The following is a 15,946-nucleotide window of genomic DNA, read 5'->3' as shown; positions in this document are numbered from 1 at the left end:
ACGCAAGGAGCGCGCGCACTCTCAGATCGGCGCTCGCCTGGCTGGGTCGGGCGCGCAGGCGCAGTGGAGAGGCCGCGTGGGGGAGGAAGGCGGCGCTGGGCCAGAGAGGCCCGCCGCGGGATATTCCGGGGCGGTGAGAGCGGTACGACCCTGTGACTGGGGGAATGGGCGTCACGCTCCTCCTTCTCCGCTTCCTTTCTCTCCTGCACTAGGGAAGGCGCACTCCCCGGGGTGGACGGGGAAAAGCCGGAGTGGGAGGTTAGTGGGCCCCCTTGGGGGCAGAGGGCCAGTGGGAGGGGTCAGAGTGGGGAGGGGAGGCCTCTGACCCCGGTCCCCGAGGGCCGCGGGGGCTCCCGGGGTCTCTGCACCCCGCGACCCCCGCTTGCGCTCACCTGCCCTTCCCAGGGATGTGGGGCTGGCTTGGTGAGGGGCGGGCTGCGGTCCAGCCTTGGCGAGTTGGCCTCCGGCCCGTTACCCAGCCCCGGCTCCTTGAGTTTGTCTGCTTCTCTTGTCTTCCCTTCCCTTTTCTAGCTTGGGTCTTGAGATGACTTTGTGACTCGTTTGCCAGGCGCTTCTGTGGTGTGGAGAGTGAGTCCACTGCCTTCACTGTCATGCCGATGAGTGGCTCCCCCCTGTTCCAGGGGGTTCCCTGGTTTCTCATTTCACCAGAGGCTGCATCAGCCAGGGATTAAGACTGGAAAGATGAAGAGAGGGGGAGAGAGGGGGGAACAGACAGGCCGTGTGTATCCTCTTTTATAGCACCTACGCAAATAGATCACAAAGGCACGCAGAGTACAAACTTTTTCATTGAATTTTGGGTTCCTGGAAGGCTCTATCTTCCCTTCAGGCTTGAAGAGGGAGGTTTGGGAACAAAAAGGAAGTTTTGCGTTCCATACTGGGCAGTAAATGAACTTTGCCATCCTGGGAGATTGAATGGACTGAATTTATTTTTTTTTTTTAATTTTTTTTTCAACGTTTTTTATTTATTTTTGGGACAGAGAGAGACAGAGCATGAACGGGGGAGGGGCAGAGAGAGAGGGAGACACAGAATCGGAAACAGGCTCCAGGCTCCGAGCCATCAGCCCAGAGCCTGACGCGGGGCTCGAACTCACGGACCTGAGATCGTGACCTGGCTGAAGTCGGACGCTTAACCGACTGCGCCACCCAGGCGCCCCTAATGGACTGAATTTATAAACGGGGTAACAAAAGGGCATATGATGGAGTCATGTTGGGTTACCTGGGAAAAGCTGGGAGATTGGGAGATACTTAAACCCGGGCTGCTGGACAGAGGAAGGGCACTGCTTACCTGGTTGTGTCTGGTTCTTGTGATTGGTCATTGTCTCTGCTGTCTGCTGGCTTTTTAAAGGGATCATTAAAAGCTTGTGGAATGCAACAGTAAGGTTTGATTTACTGCATTTCAAACTGAACTCCCATTCAAACTGAGTTCCATTGGTTAGTTGAAATCCAGTTTAGTGGATCACAGCCACCATTAAAAAAAAAAAAAAAAAAAAAAAAAAAAAAAGGGGCGCCTGGGTGGCGCAGTCGGTTAAGCGTCCGACTTCAGCCAGGTCACGATCTCACGGTCCGTGAGTTCGAGCCCCGCGTCAGGCTCTGGGCTGATGGCTCGGAGCCTGGAGCCTGTTTCCGATTCTGTGTCTCCCTCTCTCTCTGTCCCTCCCCCGTTCATGCTCTGTCTCTCTCTGTCCCAAAAATAAATAAACGTTGAAAAAAAAAAAAATAAAAAAAAAAAAAAAGGTAGAAGCCATCAGGGCGCATTTTACTTAGTAAGACCAAGTATTGTTTCTTGACACTTGCTTCAGGTATACATACATTCATACATATGTGAATGTGTCAAGTGTTAATACCATGTGTTTCTTTGTGTGTCACAGAAAACTTCGAAATGGATTGGTCTCCCTTATCTTCCTGTTTGCTGCCTTTCCTTCCTCAGCCTGAGTGTTCAGTCATTTGAAAATGTACACAAGACTCAGCACACTGGGAACGTACAGTAAAGAGCAGATTGTGTCTCTTGAGAGAGGTACTTTCCAAGAAGAAGGACAATTTACTCTTCACTCGTGGAGATACATGCAGTTGAAGAACAAGCATTTTGTTGGAGTAGGAAGTACGTTGGTTTACTTAGGAAGGATAGAAAGGAGGATGAACCTGTCTTTGGTACACTCCCTGGTGGTCTTTGTAAGTTTGGACTCCGGGAGTTGTTTTGAGTGGGAGCAAGGAGTTTAGATGAAAGGGGGTGTGCTCTGGTTTTTGTTTTTTCACGGATGGAATTGTTCATTTAACCCTTAGAGCTTCTTGGGTGTATGTTTCCTATGGACATTTTTGCATATGATGTTGATTTTATGGTTGTAAAGCTGGTGTGATCCATTGCCAAATAGCACTTGTCATGGAAGTGGATCTCTGAGGATCACTACAAGGTGTTTCTTATGTATTACTATTTTTTGTAAGTTTAGTTCTTTATTTTGAGGGAGAGAGAGTGTGTGTGCATGAGTGGGGAAAGGGGCAGAGAGACAGGGAGAGAGAATCCCAAGCAGGCCTGGGGCTGTCAGCGCAAAGCCTGATGCCGGTCTCAATACCATGAACTGTGGGATCACGACCTGAGCCGAAACCAAGAATTGGATGCTTAACCAACTGAACCACCCAGACACCCCTATGTATTACTATTTCTTAATCTGAACATGTGGGGGATTCCCGGTCTATTTCTGCCTGTGCCTAATTAAGGTTTTTAAACCACATATTACTGGAGAGAAGAAGGAACTTTTCAAAAAGCCTGAAATGATAATTGAATCAAATGTGCTGTGGAATCCATGAAGAAATGGTGGCCAAAACATTTTATTATTGCTCCTGAATGTCAGGGATAAAAACCTTGCATGGAGTCCATTTTTGGGTGGTACTCTGTTGGGTGCTAGACATGATTATTTAGGCTCTCCTCGACATTTAGAATCTTAGATGATGTAAAAGTCCTTTAAAACCTATTTTGTCCCAATTTTGTGCTGGGGAAAATGGATTTTCCTTTTGTTTTTGTTACTTGGATAGTTATTATGGCTGTGTGGCGGGGGGCCTTGGGGCCCCCAAAGGTCTCTTTTTGAAAGTCTCAAAAATCAGGTTACAAGTTAGCCTTCCTTTTAGAGGTTATGAGTTAGCCCTCATTTTAGAGGCTGATGGTTTTCTTTGGGTTGTACCTCACCGTTGTGCGATTTTACATGTGTATTAGCAATGACAACCAGGTTGGAAGAGAGAACTGATTCAAATTCCAGAAATGTTGCTCTGGGTGAGGTAATATGCTTTCTTTCTTTCTTTTTTTTTTTTAATTATTATTGTTTTTAATGTTTATTTATTTTTGAGAGAGACAGAGACAGAATGTGAGTGGGTTGAGGCAGAGAGAGAGGGGGGTACAGAATCTGAAGCAGGCTCCAGGCTCGGAACTGTCAGCACAGAGCCTGACGTAGGGCTCAAACTCACGAGCTGTGAGATCATGACCTGAGCCGAAGTTGGACGCTCAACCGACTGAGCCACCCTGGCGCCCTGGTAATATGCTTTCTTATTAACACATCAGTTAGCTCATTATTTATTCCTGAAACACAACTCAGAGTGGGAAAGTCCCCCTGTCAAAAACTTTCTAAAAATCATTTATGTCTTTAGAAAAGGAAAGGAGCACTTTTCCATGTTTACTTTTAGCTGAAAAACACTTTTAGGAGTGAGTGACCCATAGTGGGGGGTACCTGGATGGCTCAGTTGGTTAAGGGTCTAACTCTTGATTTTGGGTCAGGTTATGATCTCTGTTTGTGAGATCAAGCCTCATGTCTGGCTGTGTGCTAACAGTGAGAAGCCTGCTTGGGATTTTCTCTCTCACTCTCTTTCTGCTCCTCCCCTACTTGTGTTGTCTCTCTTTCTCTCTCTCTCAAAATAAACAAACGTTAAAAAATGTAGGGGCACCTGGGTGGCTCAGTCGATTGAGTGTCCAGATCTTGGTTTCAGCTAAGCTCATGATCTCGTGGTTCGTGAGTTCTTGCCCCATATCAGGCTCTGCACTGGCAGCGTGGAACCTGCTTGGGATTCTTTCTCTCCTTCTCTCTGCCCCTCCTCTGCTTGTGCTCTGTCTCTCTCTCTCTCAAAATAAATAAACATTAAAATTAATTAATCAGTTAATTAAAAGACATACCCATAGTGCTGCCTTGAGAATCAGGGAGCAAGGCTCTTCTCCCTGGTCAGCATCTGGGAAACAAACTGCTTACAGTGCAGACCTGGTCCTTACTGGTTAATCCAGAGAGGGATTCCCCGCTTAAGATGACCCTCTTCATGAGGCCTGCTAAAGCATTTTCATTTCCATGCCTCTTCTCTCTTCACTATGACCCCTGCTTGACAGAGAGTTGCTGAGGCCTGGAGAGGTTGATTCCAGGGGAGGGTGAGGGTGGAAGAGATATGCTTTCCGTCAGCAGCATCCTCTCTTTGAGTCCAGGGGCTCCCCTAGGCTTTTATTTTTCTCTACTGCAGGCCTGCCCAACTGACAGTTCCATAAACCTGGCTCCTTGCCACTGGCCCAGTAGAGGTACTAATGGGAGGGAAGTATGTAACTGATTAAGTAGGACTTAACTTTGCCTTATAGGTTTTTCTGAGTTTTGACCAAACCAAGATTGTTACAAACTTACTTCTGGAACTATAGGTGTTTGCACACCTGTGAGGTCAGGAAGGAGGGGGAGCAAGTCTAGAGTAGATAAAATCCACATATTGAAAAACCAACTTGAATAATTGAGAATTGTCATATACATTAAAGAACCACTATTTTATTTTTTTTAGTGTTTATTTTGAGAGAGAGAGAGAGAGTGAGTGTGCTCCTGCACACACAAGAGGGAGGGGCAGAGAGAGAGCCTGTGCTGTCAGCGCAGAGCCTGATGCAGGACAAGGGGGCTCCATCGGGTGAATTGACCTGAACCAAAATCAAGAGTCGGAAGCTGAATGGACTGAGCCACTACAGAGCCATCCAGGCGTCCCAAGAACCACTATTTAAATACTTTTGTAACAGGGTGGAGCATAAGGTAAATAAATAAACAAGCCTAGGTCAAGGACCCTGGAAACATTTTATCTTTGTGAATCACATTGAGAAATGGGGTCCTCACTGGTAGCCTTTGTAGAAACAGCCCACTGTGCCTTGGAGGGATGCTTTGTTTATTGATAGTGATGCTGGGAAAACTGACACTTTGGCCAGTGAATCAGATCAGCTCAGCTTCGGTCCTAATCTGGGCTGGGTGTAGTGTAGATATTTATTGAAAAGACAGCTTTATTTTATTTATTTTATTTTATTTTATTTTATTTTATTTTATTATTTTATTTTATTTATTGTATTTTATTGTATTTTATTGTATTTTATTTTATTTTATTTTATTTTATTTTATTTTATTTTTTAGAGAGCACAAGTAGGGAGGGGGCAGAGGGAAAGAGAGAATCTTAGGCAGGCTCCTAGCGCAGCGTGGAGCCCAACACAGGGCTCAATCTCACAACTGTGAGATCATGACCTGAGCCAAAATCAAGAGTCAGACCATTAACTGACTTAGCCACCCAGGTGCCTATGAAGAGACAGCTTTTTAATTTCCGAGTTTTAAAAGATTTGACAGAGGAGAAAGAGCGCTTGCCCTCTGTGTGGCATGCTTGTTTCTGTGAAGTTTATTAATGGTTAAAGCAGCATCTTAGCTGTGTAGGGTACAGTGGAAACAGCTTTCTGACCTTGGACAGTCGACAAGTTGCTTAGCATTTTGGACTTCATTTCTTTATCTGCAAAATGGTACTTTACTGAGCCCCCAGAACTATTCAAAACCCTTAACAGAGTCAACCCCTTACAGACTGTTGCTCTTTATCATTTGTCTATATGTTTCTGTTCGGTGCTCAAGAAGGGAATCATCCAGGGGCTCCTGGCTGGCTCAGTCGGTAGAGCATGCAACTTTTGATCTTGGGGTTGTAAATTTGAGCCCCCCACGTTGGGTGTAGAGATTACTTAAAAATAAAATCTCAAAAGAAAAAAAAAGTAACCACCCAACAAAATGATCTATGAAAGTACTTTGAGAATTGTAGCATGTTATACTTGTGTGAGGTTAAAAAAAAAACAACCCACAAAATTTCCTAAAAGAGAATAATTGGGCAACAAAACAGTAATGAGTTTTAAAGCAACAAGTAGGGGTACTTATTGGTACAGAAAGATTGGGGTGAGATCTGCAGGAGATGGGAGGGACTCCTGCATGATAGGTCAGGGAGTCCTTTTTTTGATTCCTGGAAGCCGGCAAGTTTCTCCTTTTTCCTGCTTTAATTAAGAAGGACATTTCTATCCTTACGGTAGGTGTATTTCCTTTTTGTGGCTGGGCCTTGCATTTGTATGTGTTTCTTTTCATTTACTGACATGTCCTTTGAACATGCCTATGTGATTGTGCTGAACTTTTTATTTTTGTCTCTTTTCTTAAGAGTCCGTTCCTCTTTAGACGGCTTTATATGGTACCTAACATGCCAGGCACTTAAAGATGGAAATTGTTCAGGTGGAAACAATGAATAAATAAACATATATGTATATATAACATGTACCTGTGACACTAAGTATACCATTTTGCTACTCCTTGCTCAAGGAATGGTACATTCCTGCTTTCCACAAAGCACCAGAGGTATAGGCTCTTTTCTGTCTGCTTTTCCAGCTTAGTCTCTATGTGTTAAAATTAGCTAAACATGTTCATTGTGTCTTGGAGGCTTCCTCAAGTCACTAGGAGCCAGAGTGAAGGGCACAAGAAAGACCCCCCCCCCCCAACCCCAGCATGGGGCCTCTCTGGGACTGGAGGGGAACGAATTGCAATTGTAGATTAATTGTATTCATTTAACAGATACTTAGTGAACTCCATTTGGATACATTGTGCTGAGCCCTCTGAGTGTGCAGGTCCTTGCCCTCACTGAATGTCTTTCTGATGGGACCTATAGGGCCATGCTAAGTAAAATACTCACCTGCTTGGCCCTCCCTGGCCTCCAAAACCGAAGGGAGATCTTAAAGCTAAACCAGGATGGAAAGTGAGCACAATTCTTGGATTTTATTAAGTAATCTCTCTCTTTTCATTCCTTCCCTCCTTCCTTCTCTTGCTCCCCCATCCCCCTCTCCCTGGAGAGGTTGTGATTCATACTCTAAACCTGGAGGGCAATACTTGGTGCTGACCAGGAAGTGGCATGAAAAGCCATCTCTGGCACTGGAGTCTTCCGAATAGCTGGCCTCTAAGTGAGAGTGTTGTAGAGGAGGAAATATCATTGGGGTTAGTTTCCTGTGCACACAAGACTCAGAGTGACATTGCTTGTGAAACAAAGCATTATATATAGACTGAAGTGAATCAGGGCTGTGTCTGCATGATGGATTTATGCTAGGAAATAACATCAGGGTCAGTTGGAGTTGCTTTGAAGTAAATTGCTGCTTCCATTATTACTCTTGCCTGATCCGAACCAGTTATTTAGTGGTGGGATGAGGGACCTTTCCACAGTGGGCACTGTAGGCACTAGGCCCAGGAGATGATTCCAGGGGCTGGTATACATGGCACGGGCTAATCCTCCCATGACTAGCACCATGGTTCTCCCAAAGCATGTTTGCATGTGATGTCCTGGTTCCTGATACACAGATAACAGCTCTACAGGGTCTGGATTTCCTTCTGTGTGGAGCCGTGGGTGAGGGGAGTCTCTCTTTCTGTTGGCTACCTCATTTTAAAATTTTTAAAAAATTTGCCCTTGGGGGAAGGGCAGAGAGAGGGGAAGACACAGAATCCGAAGCAGGCTCCAGGTTTTGGGCTGTTAGCACAGAGCTGGATGCAGGGCTCAAACTCAGGGACTGCGAGATCATGACCTGAGCCAAAGTCAGACGTTTAACTAACTGAGTCACCCAGGTGCCCTGGCCACCTCATTTATTTTATTCAACAGGTATTCATTGCACTCCTATTCTATCAAGACCTGCTGGGGTGGGAGTAGAGGGGACCACAGATTTTTTTTTTTTTTTTTTTTTTTTGAGAAATAAGGGACACGTGTACAATAAGTGAATATATTTGGTTCTTGTGTGCTTTCAAGTTCATGGGAATGCTTACTGCTGTCCATTTGATGTCTTAAGTCCTTTGGGTGTGGAGGTCACTATCAGATCCACTGAAGGGCTAGTGAAAAGTCTTTGAATTGGACCTTTTCTTGTGAAAATGGAAGTACCTGCTGGAGATGTCAATGTATTACTCCTGTGTCTGAGGGCAGTACATATAATCCTCGTGATCTGAGTCTATATGACCCCTGAATTCCTGTAGTGAGTTCAGATGCCATGTTATCAAGATCTCTGCAGAGTCTCTGAGTTTTGGAGAGTAGCAAGGACTGGAATGTTAAGGGTTATCAGCCTTATCTCAAAAAAGTATCTAAATTTATGCGGTGACTGAGTTTGGATAGTGAACGTTGGCGCTGTGAGAGTTCCTCTGGCACAGGATCCCCAGATGTCCTCGGTGTGCAGGAGGGGTAGCAAGTGATGCTGTGGTTTTACACAAGGCTGCCTGGGGGAGATGCGATTGGCACTAGGGCAGATTTAGCTGGGCAGAGCTGGGCATAGGTTGTGGGGGCGGCTTGTGAGCAAGGCACGGAGAGGAGGTCTGGCTTTGGGTTTGTGCCCAGGCTGCCCTGCGGATTTTAGAGAGGTGCCTTGAGTCGTGGGTTTGTTGTACCCAAGTCGGGAAAGTTCTGGGAAGCCCCCAGCACTTCGGCAGCCCTGGGACTAACGTAAGTGTCACTGAGGAAGAGGTGCGGTGTGAAGAGGCAGGGTGTTGCAGTTCTCGGGAGAGGGAATGTGGGTGGGTGGTGCTGGGCTAATCTTGAGGGTTCTGTGGAGGAGCTGAGGAGCCTCTTTCCTCCCTGGGAGTGAGAACAAGGGCCCGCCAGCGTCAGATGGGAAAGCTTGGCTGAGATCGGAGGTAGCCGCCGCCTGGACCAGACGGACTGCTTTTCAGAGCCTTTTTTTTTTTTTTAGGCCAATTTTTAGTTATTGCTCAGAGTGTGGAACTCTTCTTGCCACCTACACTACACATTGTCCTCAAAAACTTAAATTGGATTAAAGTGAATAATTTTCACCTGGTGCTTATATAGTTCGGTTGATTCAGCAAGCACTGGGTTGGGGATGAGTAAAATGTGTATGTGATACCAGTGATGGAATGGGGATGATTTAACAGTTGGAAAAATACTAATAGTAAAATTAAAGTTAAGCCACGTTAACTGTTGAGTAAGAGCATGGGTTCAGATTTCAATTTTGTCACTCCTGGCCGTGTGACCTTGGGCAAATTATCTAACCTCGCAGGGCCTCATTCCTTCATGTGTAAAATGAGGCTGATACTAATACCTATTTTATAGTTTTGTGAGGCTTAAAGAAGATGATAATGTAAAGCACTTAGTCTAGTGCCTGATGCTTTTAACTATTAGGTAAATTTTCATAAAGAAAGAAAACCGAGAAAGACCAGATGACCCTTAAAACTGCTTCTTGCCCTAAGCTCCCTTTTGAGAAGTGAGCTTTGCATGGCAGAGTGAAGCTGTACAGTGTGTGGGAAGACCCTTGGGCTGAAGCTGGGCCCGGTTCTGGTTCTGGTTCTGCCCATGGCCAGCTGTGGGGCTTCAGAGAGAGACACACACACACACACACACACACACACACACACAGAATCCGAAGCAAGCTCCAGACTCTGAGCTGTCAGCACAGAGCCCGACACGGGGCTCAAACCCATGAACCACGAGATCATGACCTGAGCTGAAGTTGGATGCTTAACCAACTGAGCCACCCAGGCACCCTGTCCTTTGTTTTTTTCATCTTTTTTTTTTTTTTTTAATGTTTGTTTATTTTTGAGAGAGTACAAGTGGGGAAGGGGAAAAGAGAGAGGGAGATAGAGAATCCCAAGCAGGCCCCGTGCCATCAGTAAAGAGCCTGATGTGCGGCTCAAACCCACAAACTGGGAGGTCGTGACTTGAGCCAGAGTCAAGAATCGGGACACTTAACCAGCTGAGCCACCCAGGCTCCCCCATGCTCTGTCCTTTTCATGGCTTATCTCATGACCAGCTGTGTGTAGGTGTTCCAGATGGGGAAATTGAAGCTCATAGTTCCTTGTCCAGGGTCACCTAGCTGTAAAGGTAAAGCTGGCCTCTTCTGATTGTCTTTGATTCGGTATGTCAGACGTTAGTAGTTCTAGAAGTTAGCTGCCTTTCTTTGCATTTAATTTTCTGATCATAACTACATTTTGGCCAATGCTTTCTGGGTTGTCTTAAGGAAAACACTGGAGAATAAGCTTGTAATTTGAGGCTAAATTGTAGTTAATAAGCATTTCTGGAGTGTCTAGATGTTTCTGTGGAAGTAAATAGTGGCTCCCGCTCCCACCCTTGTTAAATAAAATCTTATCTGAGGTGCTTTGAAGTTACAGGAGGGAAGGCTGTGTGTAAATACTCCAGTGGTAGAGGCCTTTCTCAGCAGAAAGTTCTCGATGAGGCCCTCTGTAGCCAAATATTTGGATAGAAGAACGGGCATGTTTTGCAGCTAGAATTGCTGGCTGGCTATAGGATTTTCTTAAACGTACCCCTAACTGATGCCCAGGTCTTGCAGGCAGCTGGGGCTGCCATATTTGTTGGGGCTAGGGAGCTGTGGGGTTGGGGTTCTGCAAGTTGGAGGAGTCGGTTTGGGGTTGGTGTTTGTTCTTCTGTCTCCACCTTGTTGTCCCAAACACGGCTTTCAGCTGTAAAGTGGGGCAGGTAATTTTTCTGTGTTATATTGTTGTTTGGGAGACTGACCCAGATAGAGGCTTTGGTCGGTGACGTGGCGAGGGCATCCTTTGGCTCTACTTGACTAGCCTTGAGCTATCCAGGTGTTCTGGCTTTTATATCTGGGGAAAGGTGATATGGTGACAAGACAAGCTGGCAGTTGGTCAGGTAGTCTGCTTTCAGGGAGTAAAAGTTCTGGTTTCAGGAGACACAGGAGTGTCAGAGGCACTGGTGTGTAGGCTCTCCTCTGTGGAGGACTTGGGAAGGAGTCACTGGCTGGTTGTGTACCAGAGGATTCCTGCTTTCTTCCTGCCGATGGAAGTCTGTAACCAGGAAGGCATCCTCTGTGCTATTGTATTATAGCAAGAACTGCTGTGGGCCGTGCCAGCTCTCTGACCCCAGTGAGAATATGAATCAGCAAAATTGGAGCTAGAGTTCCACCTAATCATCTGTGTATCTTTTAACCACTAAGATTTATATTTAGTGACTAATGATCTTATGCTAGAAGTACCACCTCCCACACGAGTCCCCAGCAGGTTGGCTCTGAGTAAGGACACTGACTTAGAAATAACCCCTTTCCCCCTCTTTTCCTGCAGGATTTGCCATGGCTTTCTTTGCTGGGCTCTGGTGCCCCTTCACCCGTGCAGGCAGAGCCCTCAGCCAGCGCAGTTTCAGGTAACTTTCCCATTCGGTTCTAAAAGCTGTGTCTTTGAGTAAACCTCCCATCAGGGCTGGGCATCACATGACTCGAAAGGGAGTGGGAACCCAGAGAGGTAGGCTTGGCATCTGGGAAAGCTTAAGGGGCCAGAGCGGCTGGGGTTTGGTCAGGTCAGGTAAGAGGATTGGTAAGGAGGTGACTTTGCTGTTGGAGGTAGAGTAGGGAGTGGCCTACGGTAGATGTAACTTCGGTCCTTGCTGGACTCTGACATTTCTTGACCTTGTCATTCCCCCAGTGCATGAAAACCTTTTCTTTTAAAAATGGAATCTCTTTTTTTTTTTTTATTTTTTTTTTTATTTTTTTTTAACGTTTTTTATTTATTTTTGGGACAGAGAGAGACAGACCATGAACGGGGGAGGGGCAGAGAGAGAGGGAGACACAGAATCTGAAACAGGCTCCAGGCTCTGAGCGGTCAGCACAGAGCCCGACGCGGGGCTCGAACTCACGGACTGTGAGATCGTGACCTGAGGCGAAGTCGGACGCTTAACCGACCAAGCCACCCAGGCACCCCTGGAATCTCTTTTTAAAAAGTTACATGCTTACTACCAAAACTCAGGCACGGTGGAAGTATGACAGCCTCCCCTCCTTATAGATGCTAAGCCAGGACGCAGAGCACTGGGTGTGTTCCTGTTGGCAAACGTGCCTTCTGGCCCCATTCGTGCACTCACTCCCTGGCGTTTACTGAGCACTGTGCCTAGGGTTGGTCATAGATGAATAAGAATTGCTTCCTGTCCTGAAAGAGTCTTCACAGTTGGCCACAGGAGCAAACTTGGAAACAAATAACTCTGAGGAAATGTGACCAGTATAATAATAGAGGTTTGTACGGTGCTTTGGATGGCTTGAGACAGGAGCTGCTAATGGACGAGGAGGGGGAAGGGAGAGCGGAGGCAGCCTTCCCACAAGGGAAGTGGGAGTAGGCCCGTCCAGGCCTCCAGGGAGGGCTAAGAGGCATGGTGTGCCCGGAGGGCACAGGTCACTCTGGTCAATGGGAAGAGTTTGTGGACCTTAGCAGGTAAGGGGGGGCCAGACTGTCGACAGTGTAGACAGTGGTGGACCACTGTACAGTTTTAAGTGGTGGTGGGGGTGGGGGGGTTGGCCTCAGTTTAATGTTCTGATGAGAGCCCTTGGTCTGCAATGTGAGGCACACAGAACCACTTGGGACACTAATGTAACAGTCTTGGCGCAAGAGAGAAAGCTGTGGAACTGACAGTGTTGGTGGGGTTGGAGGGAAGGGACAGAGGGGCTTTGCAGGTAGTGGCAATAGGACTTGGCAGCCAGGGTGTTGATGGAGAGAGAGGTTTATGGCTTGGGGGCTGGAGAAGCCATTTTCTAGAAAGAAAATATGGCAGCAGGGGGAGGTTTGCAAGGGGAGACGATGAGGTCATTGTGAGACCTATTGAGCCTGCAGTATCAGTAGGACACGTTGCGGGGAGCTTGGAGTGAATGCAGGGCTAGAGTATAGGCGAGAAGTGGGGCCGGAGATGAAATGTACTAGTTGGAAGCAGAGGGAACCAATGAGATTACCTGGAGCAAGCATGTGGAATTGGAGGGGAGAGCCTGGGATTACCCGGGACAATGCCAGCACTTCAGGAAAATAGAAATCCACCTGTTATCTGACTGCTTAATAATAGTTTGTCTGCCTTTAATAGGTATTCTTTAAAACCAATTCCAGTCTAGTGGGGCAAATGCATTGAGACAAAAGATTGTTACCTTGACTTATTTCTGGTTTCTCCTATATTATGTCAGGGGACCCCCTTAGCAAACCTACTCATGTTGTCTAGTTCCCAGCAACACACAGATGGGAAGTTTGGGAATCGGTGTATTGTGGGGGAGCAGGTTTTGCAGGCTAGGTAATGGGTGAGGCCTGGCCTGTAAAATATTCCCTTAATCCTCAAGAGTTCTTTTGAATACTAAAGGCTTTCAGTTAGGTTGCCATGAAGATTGTTGTAACAGAGAATCGGGTTCTCCTTAAAACCCCTCCAAGCTGAGATGTTGACCTGGCAGCAGAAGCTTTTGACTGTGAGGAAACTGTCTTGGTCACAGAGAAGTCTTCACAAGAACCCGACTTTCTGTCAGGGCCCTGGGTTTTGCTCTGTTCAGCATGTTGTTGCTAACGTTTGATCTCTCCCAGGCCTTGCCCTCTGAGGCCTCTGCACCCTGGCCAGGAAAGATACAGACTTCAGACATTTTTTCTCTTTCCCTAGCACCACTGGGAGCCTCGATGCAATTCAGAAGATGACGCGCGTACGTGTGGTGGACAACAGTGCCCTGGGGAACACCCCGTACCATCGCCCTCCTCGTTGCATCCACGTCTATAACAAGAGTGGGGTGGGCAAGGTGGGTGACCGGATACTGCTGGCCATCAAGGGACAGAAGAAAAAGGCACTCATTGTGGGGCATCGCATGCCTGGTCCCCGGATGACCCCCAGGTTTGACTCTAACAATGTGGTCCTCATTGAGGACAATGGGAACCCTGTGGGGACCCGAATTAAGACACCCATCCCCACCAGCCTGCGCCAGAGGGAAGGTGAATTTTCCAAAGTGCTGGCCATTGCTCAGAACTTTGTGTGAGCAGTGGCCAGGCCACTGGCTGCACTGGGACTCATGGGAGGGAACTTGGGGCCTCATGCCAGGGAACAGTGTCCTGTGAAAAAATAAACCTTTTCCTGTGTGTTCCTTCCTGAGCTTTCTGGGATGTAGTCATGAGGTAAATGGCACCAAAGCAGTTAAAAGGTGGCCAACCCTTGTCTGGCCACACAAGATGGCGGTCTTTGCAGGAAGTAGCCTATGAGCCCATCCAGGATTGTCAAGCTCTGGAGAATGGATGTATAAACCAAATGCCAATTCATTCATGTGCACTTGGACTCTGTCACTTTCTTTCTTTAAAAAAAAATTTTTTTTAGCGTTTATTTATGAGACAGAGAGAGACTGAGCATGAATGGGGGAGGGTCAGAGAGAGGGAGACACAGAATCTGAAACAGGCTCCAGGCTCTGAGCGGTCAGCACAGAGCCCGACGCGGGACTTGAACTCACGGACCGCGAGACCATGACCTGAGCCGAAGTCGGCCACTTAACCGACTGAGCCACCCAGGCGCCCTGGACTCTGTCACTTTCTAACCAGGCAAGATTTTATTTTGTTTTATTTTTTTGCCAGCCAGAAATTTTTTTGTGTGTCAGAGGGTTTGAGATGTTAAATGGTTATGGGGATTACAGGGTTAGCATGAAAAAGAGCAGAGGGACTTGTTTAATCTAGTGGAATATTGCCTTCAGGCTTCAATGGAACCCAGACGGTAATCCTCTCTCTGCTGTGGAGTACCCTCTGCTAGGGAGCAGAAGCACTCCTCTGTGTTCAGTAGAAAGCTTCTGCCCTTGACTGCCGGGAGAATGGACGAGCCCTTAGGTTTTGCAGATGACCTAATCTTGGGCCTATGTAGGTGGGTCCCATTTGTTTGTTGATCTTCTCAGGGAGATTTGGGGGGTCTCCCTTAGTTCCCTTAACAAAATCTCATCAACTCGTTTGTAAGTCCATTCACTCAAGTTATCCTGAGCACATGCTTGTAGTATATTCCAGTGGCCTCTGAGAGGCAGAGTAGCACAATGATCAAGAACACAGGCTCCAGGGCGCCGGGGTGGCTCAGTCGATTAAACATCTGACTCTTGATTTCAGGTCGTGATCTCATGGTTTGTGAGATTGAGCCCAGTGTTGGGCTCTGTGCTGAGAGTGCAAAGCCTGCTTGGGATTCTCTCTCTCCCTCTCTCTGCCCCTCCCTGTGCTTGTGGGCACAGGCGCGCTCGCTCTATCTCAATATAAACATTTAAAATATAAATAAAATAAAGAACACAGGCTCTGTAGCCAGACTGCCTGGGTTTGAATCCTGACTCCGCCACTTACCACTTAATGACTTTGGGCAAGTTCTTTAACTTCTCTGTTCCTCAGTTTCTTCACCTGTAAAATGGGGATATAACAATGGCACCTACTTGGTAGGATTGATGTGAGAGTTCAGTGAGGTAGTACGTCTGAGTACCTGGCAATAATGAGCATTCAGTAGGTGTTAGCTGTTTTTTGTTGTCATTTCTATGCATGTGCCAGCACTGAGAAACAGCAGTGAGTGCAAGTAGGGATGGTCCTTGCCCTCATGGAGCCTACGGTGTCCCTTGGGAAATCAACACAGCTCACATAATTCAAATGCAAATTCTCAGGTGTGAAAGTGCCTGTGATAGAGGGGTTAGACTTTTCTGAGGGATTGGAGGCAGCTTCTCTGAGAAAAGGTTGCATCAGCTGCTTTCTGAGAAATGAATAGAAGTCATAGAAGTCAGGATAGTGGTGGGGGTGGGGAGGAGTGTGGACAGGAAAGGGGAAGAGGGAAACCTATCTAGGCAGGAATTATGGGTATAGATCTATAAATAATTATTGAGTTATGCACATCATGTGCTTTATTATACCTTAGCAAA

The 15,946-nt window shown here is 46.8% G+C and overlaps 1 protein-coding gene across 3 annotated transcripts; it reads left to right on the top strand.

The window, feature by feature from the left end:
* Window positions 1-49: 49 nt before the first annotated feature.
* MRPL14 (mitochondrial ribosomal protein L14) lies at window positions 50-14,178 on the top strand. 3 transcript variants are annotated; one of them, XM_049652824.1, is made up of 3 exons: window positions 50-142; window positions 11,373-11,451; window positions 13,699-14,178. In XM_049652824.1, exons 2-3 carry the CDS (start codon window positions 11,381-11,383, stop codon window positions 14,063-14,065), a joined length of 438 nt encoding a protein of 145 aa, XP_049508781.1. In that variant the 5' UTR covers window positions 50-142; window positions 11,373-11,380; the 3' UTR covers window positions 14,066-14,178. The 3 variants fall into 3 exon arrangements, with proteins under 3 accessions (XP_049508781.1, XP_049508782.1, XP_049508780.1); XM_049652825.1 differs by having other exon boundaries at window positions 88-258; XM_049652823.1 differs by lacking the exon at window positions 50-142 and adding an exon at window positions 2,104-2,119.
* The last annotated feature ends 1,768 nt before the right edge of the window (window positions 14,179-15,946 follow it).

Source organism: Panthera uncia (assembly GCF_023721935.1).
Source record: "Panthera uncia isolate 11264 chromosome B2 unlocalized genomic scaffold, Puncia_PCG_1.0 HiC_scaffold_24, whole genome shotgun sequence".
In the NCBI taxonomy this organism is placed as follows: domain Eukaryota; kingdom Metazoa; phylum Chordata; class Mammalia; order Carnivora; family Felidae; genus Panthera; species Panthera uncia.
This window is presented reverse-complemented; position numbering and strand designations above follow the sequence as displayed.

Coding starts and splice junctions, on each gene's coding strand:
- MRPL14 (XM_049652824.1), top strand. CDS start 11,381: ATGGCTTTCTTTGCTGGGCTCTGGTGCCCCTTCACCCGTGCAGGCAGA. Junction 11,452..13,698: donor CTCAGCCAGCGCAGTTTCAG/GTAACTTTCCCA, acceptor CTCTTTCCCTAG/CACCACTGGGAGCCTCGATG.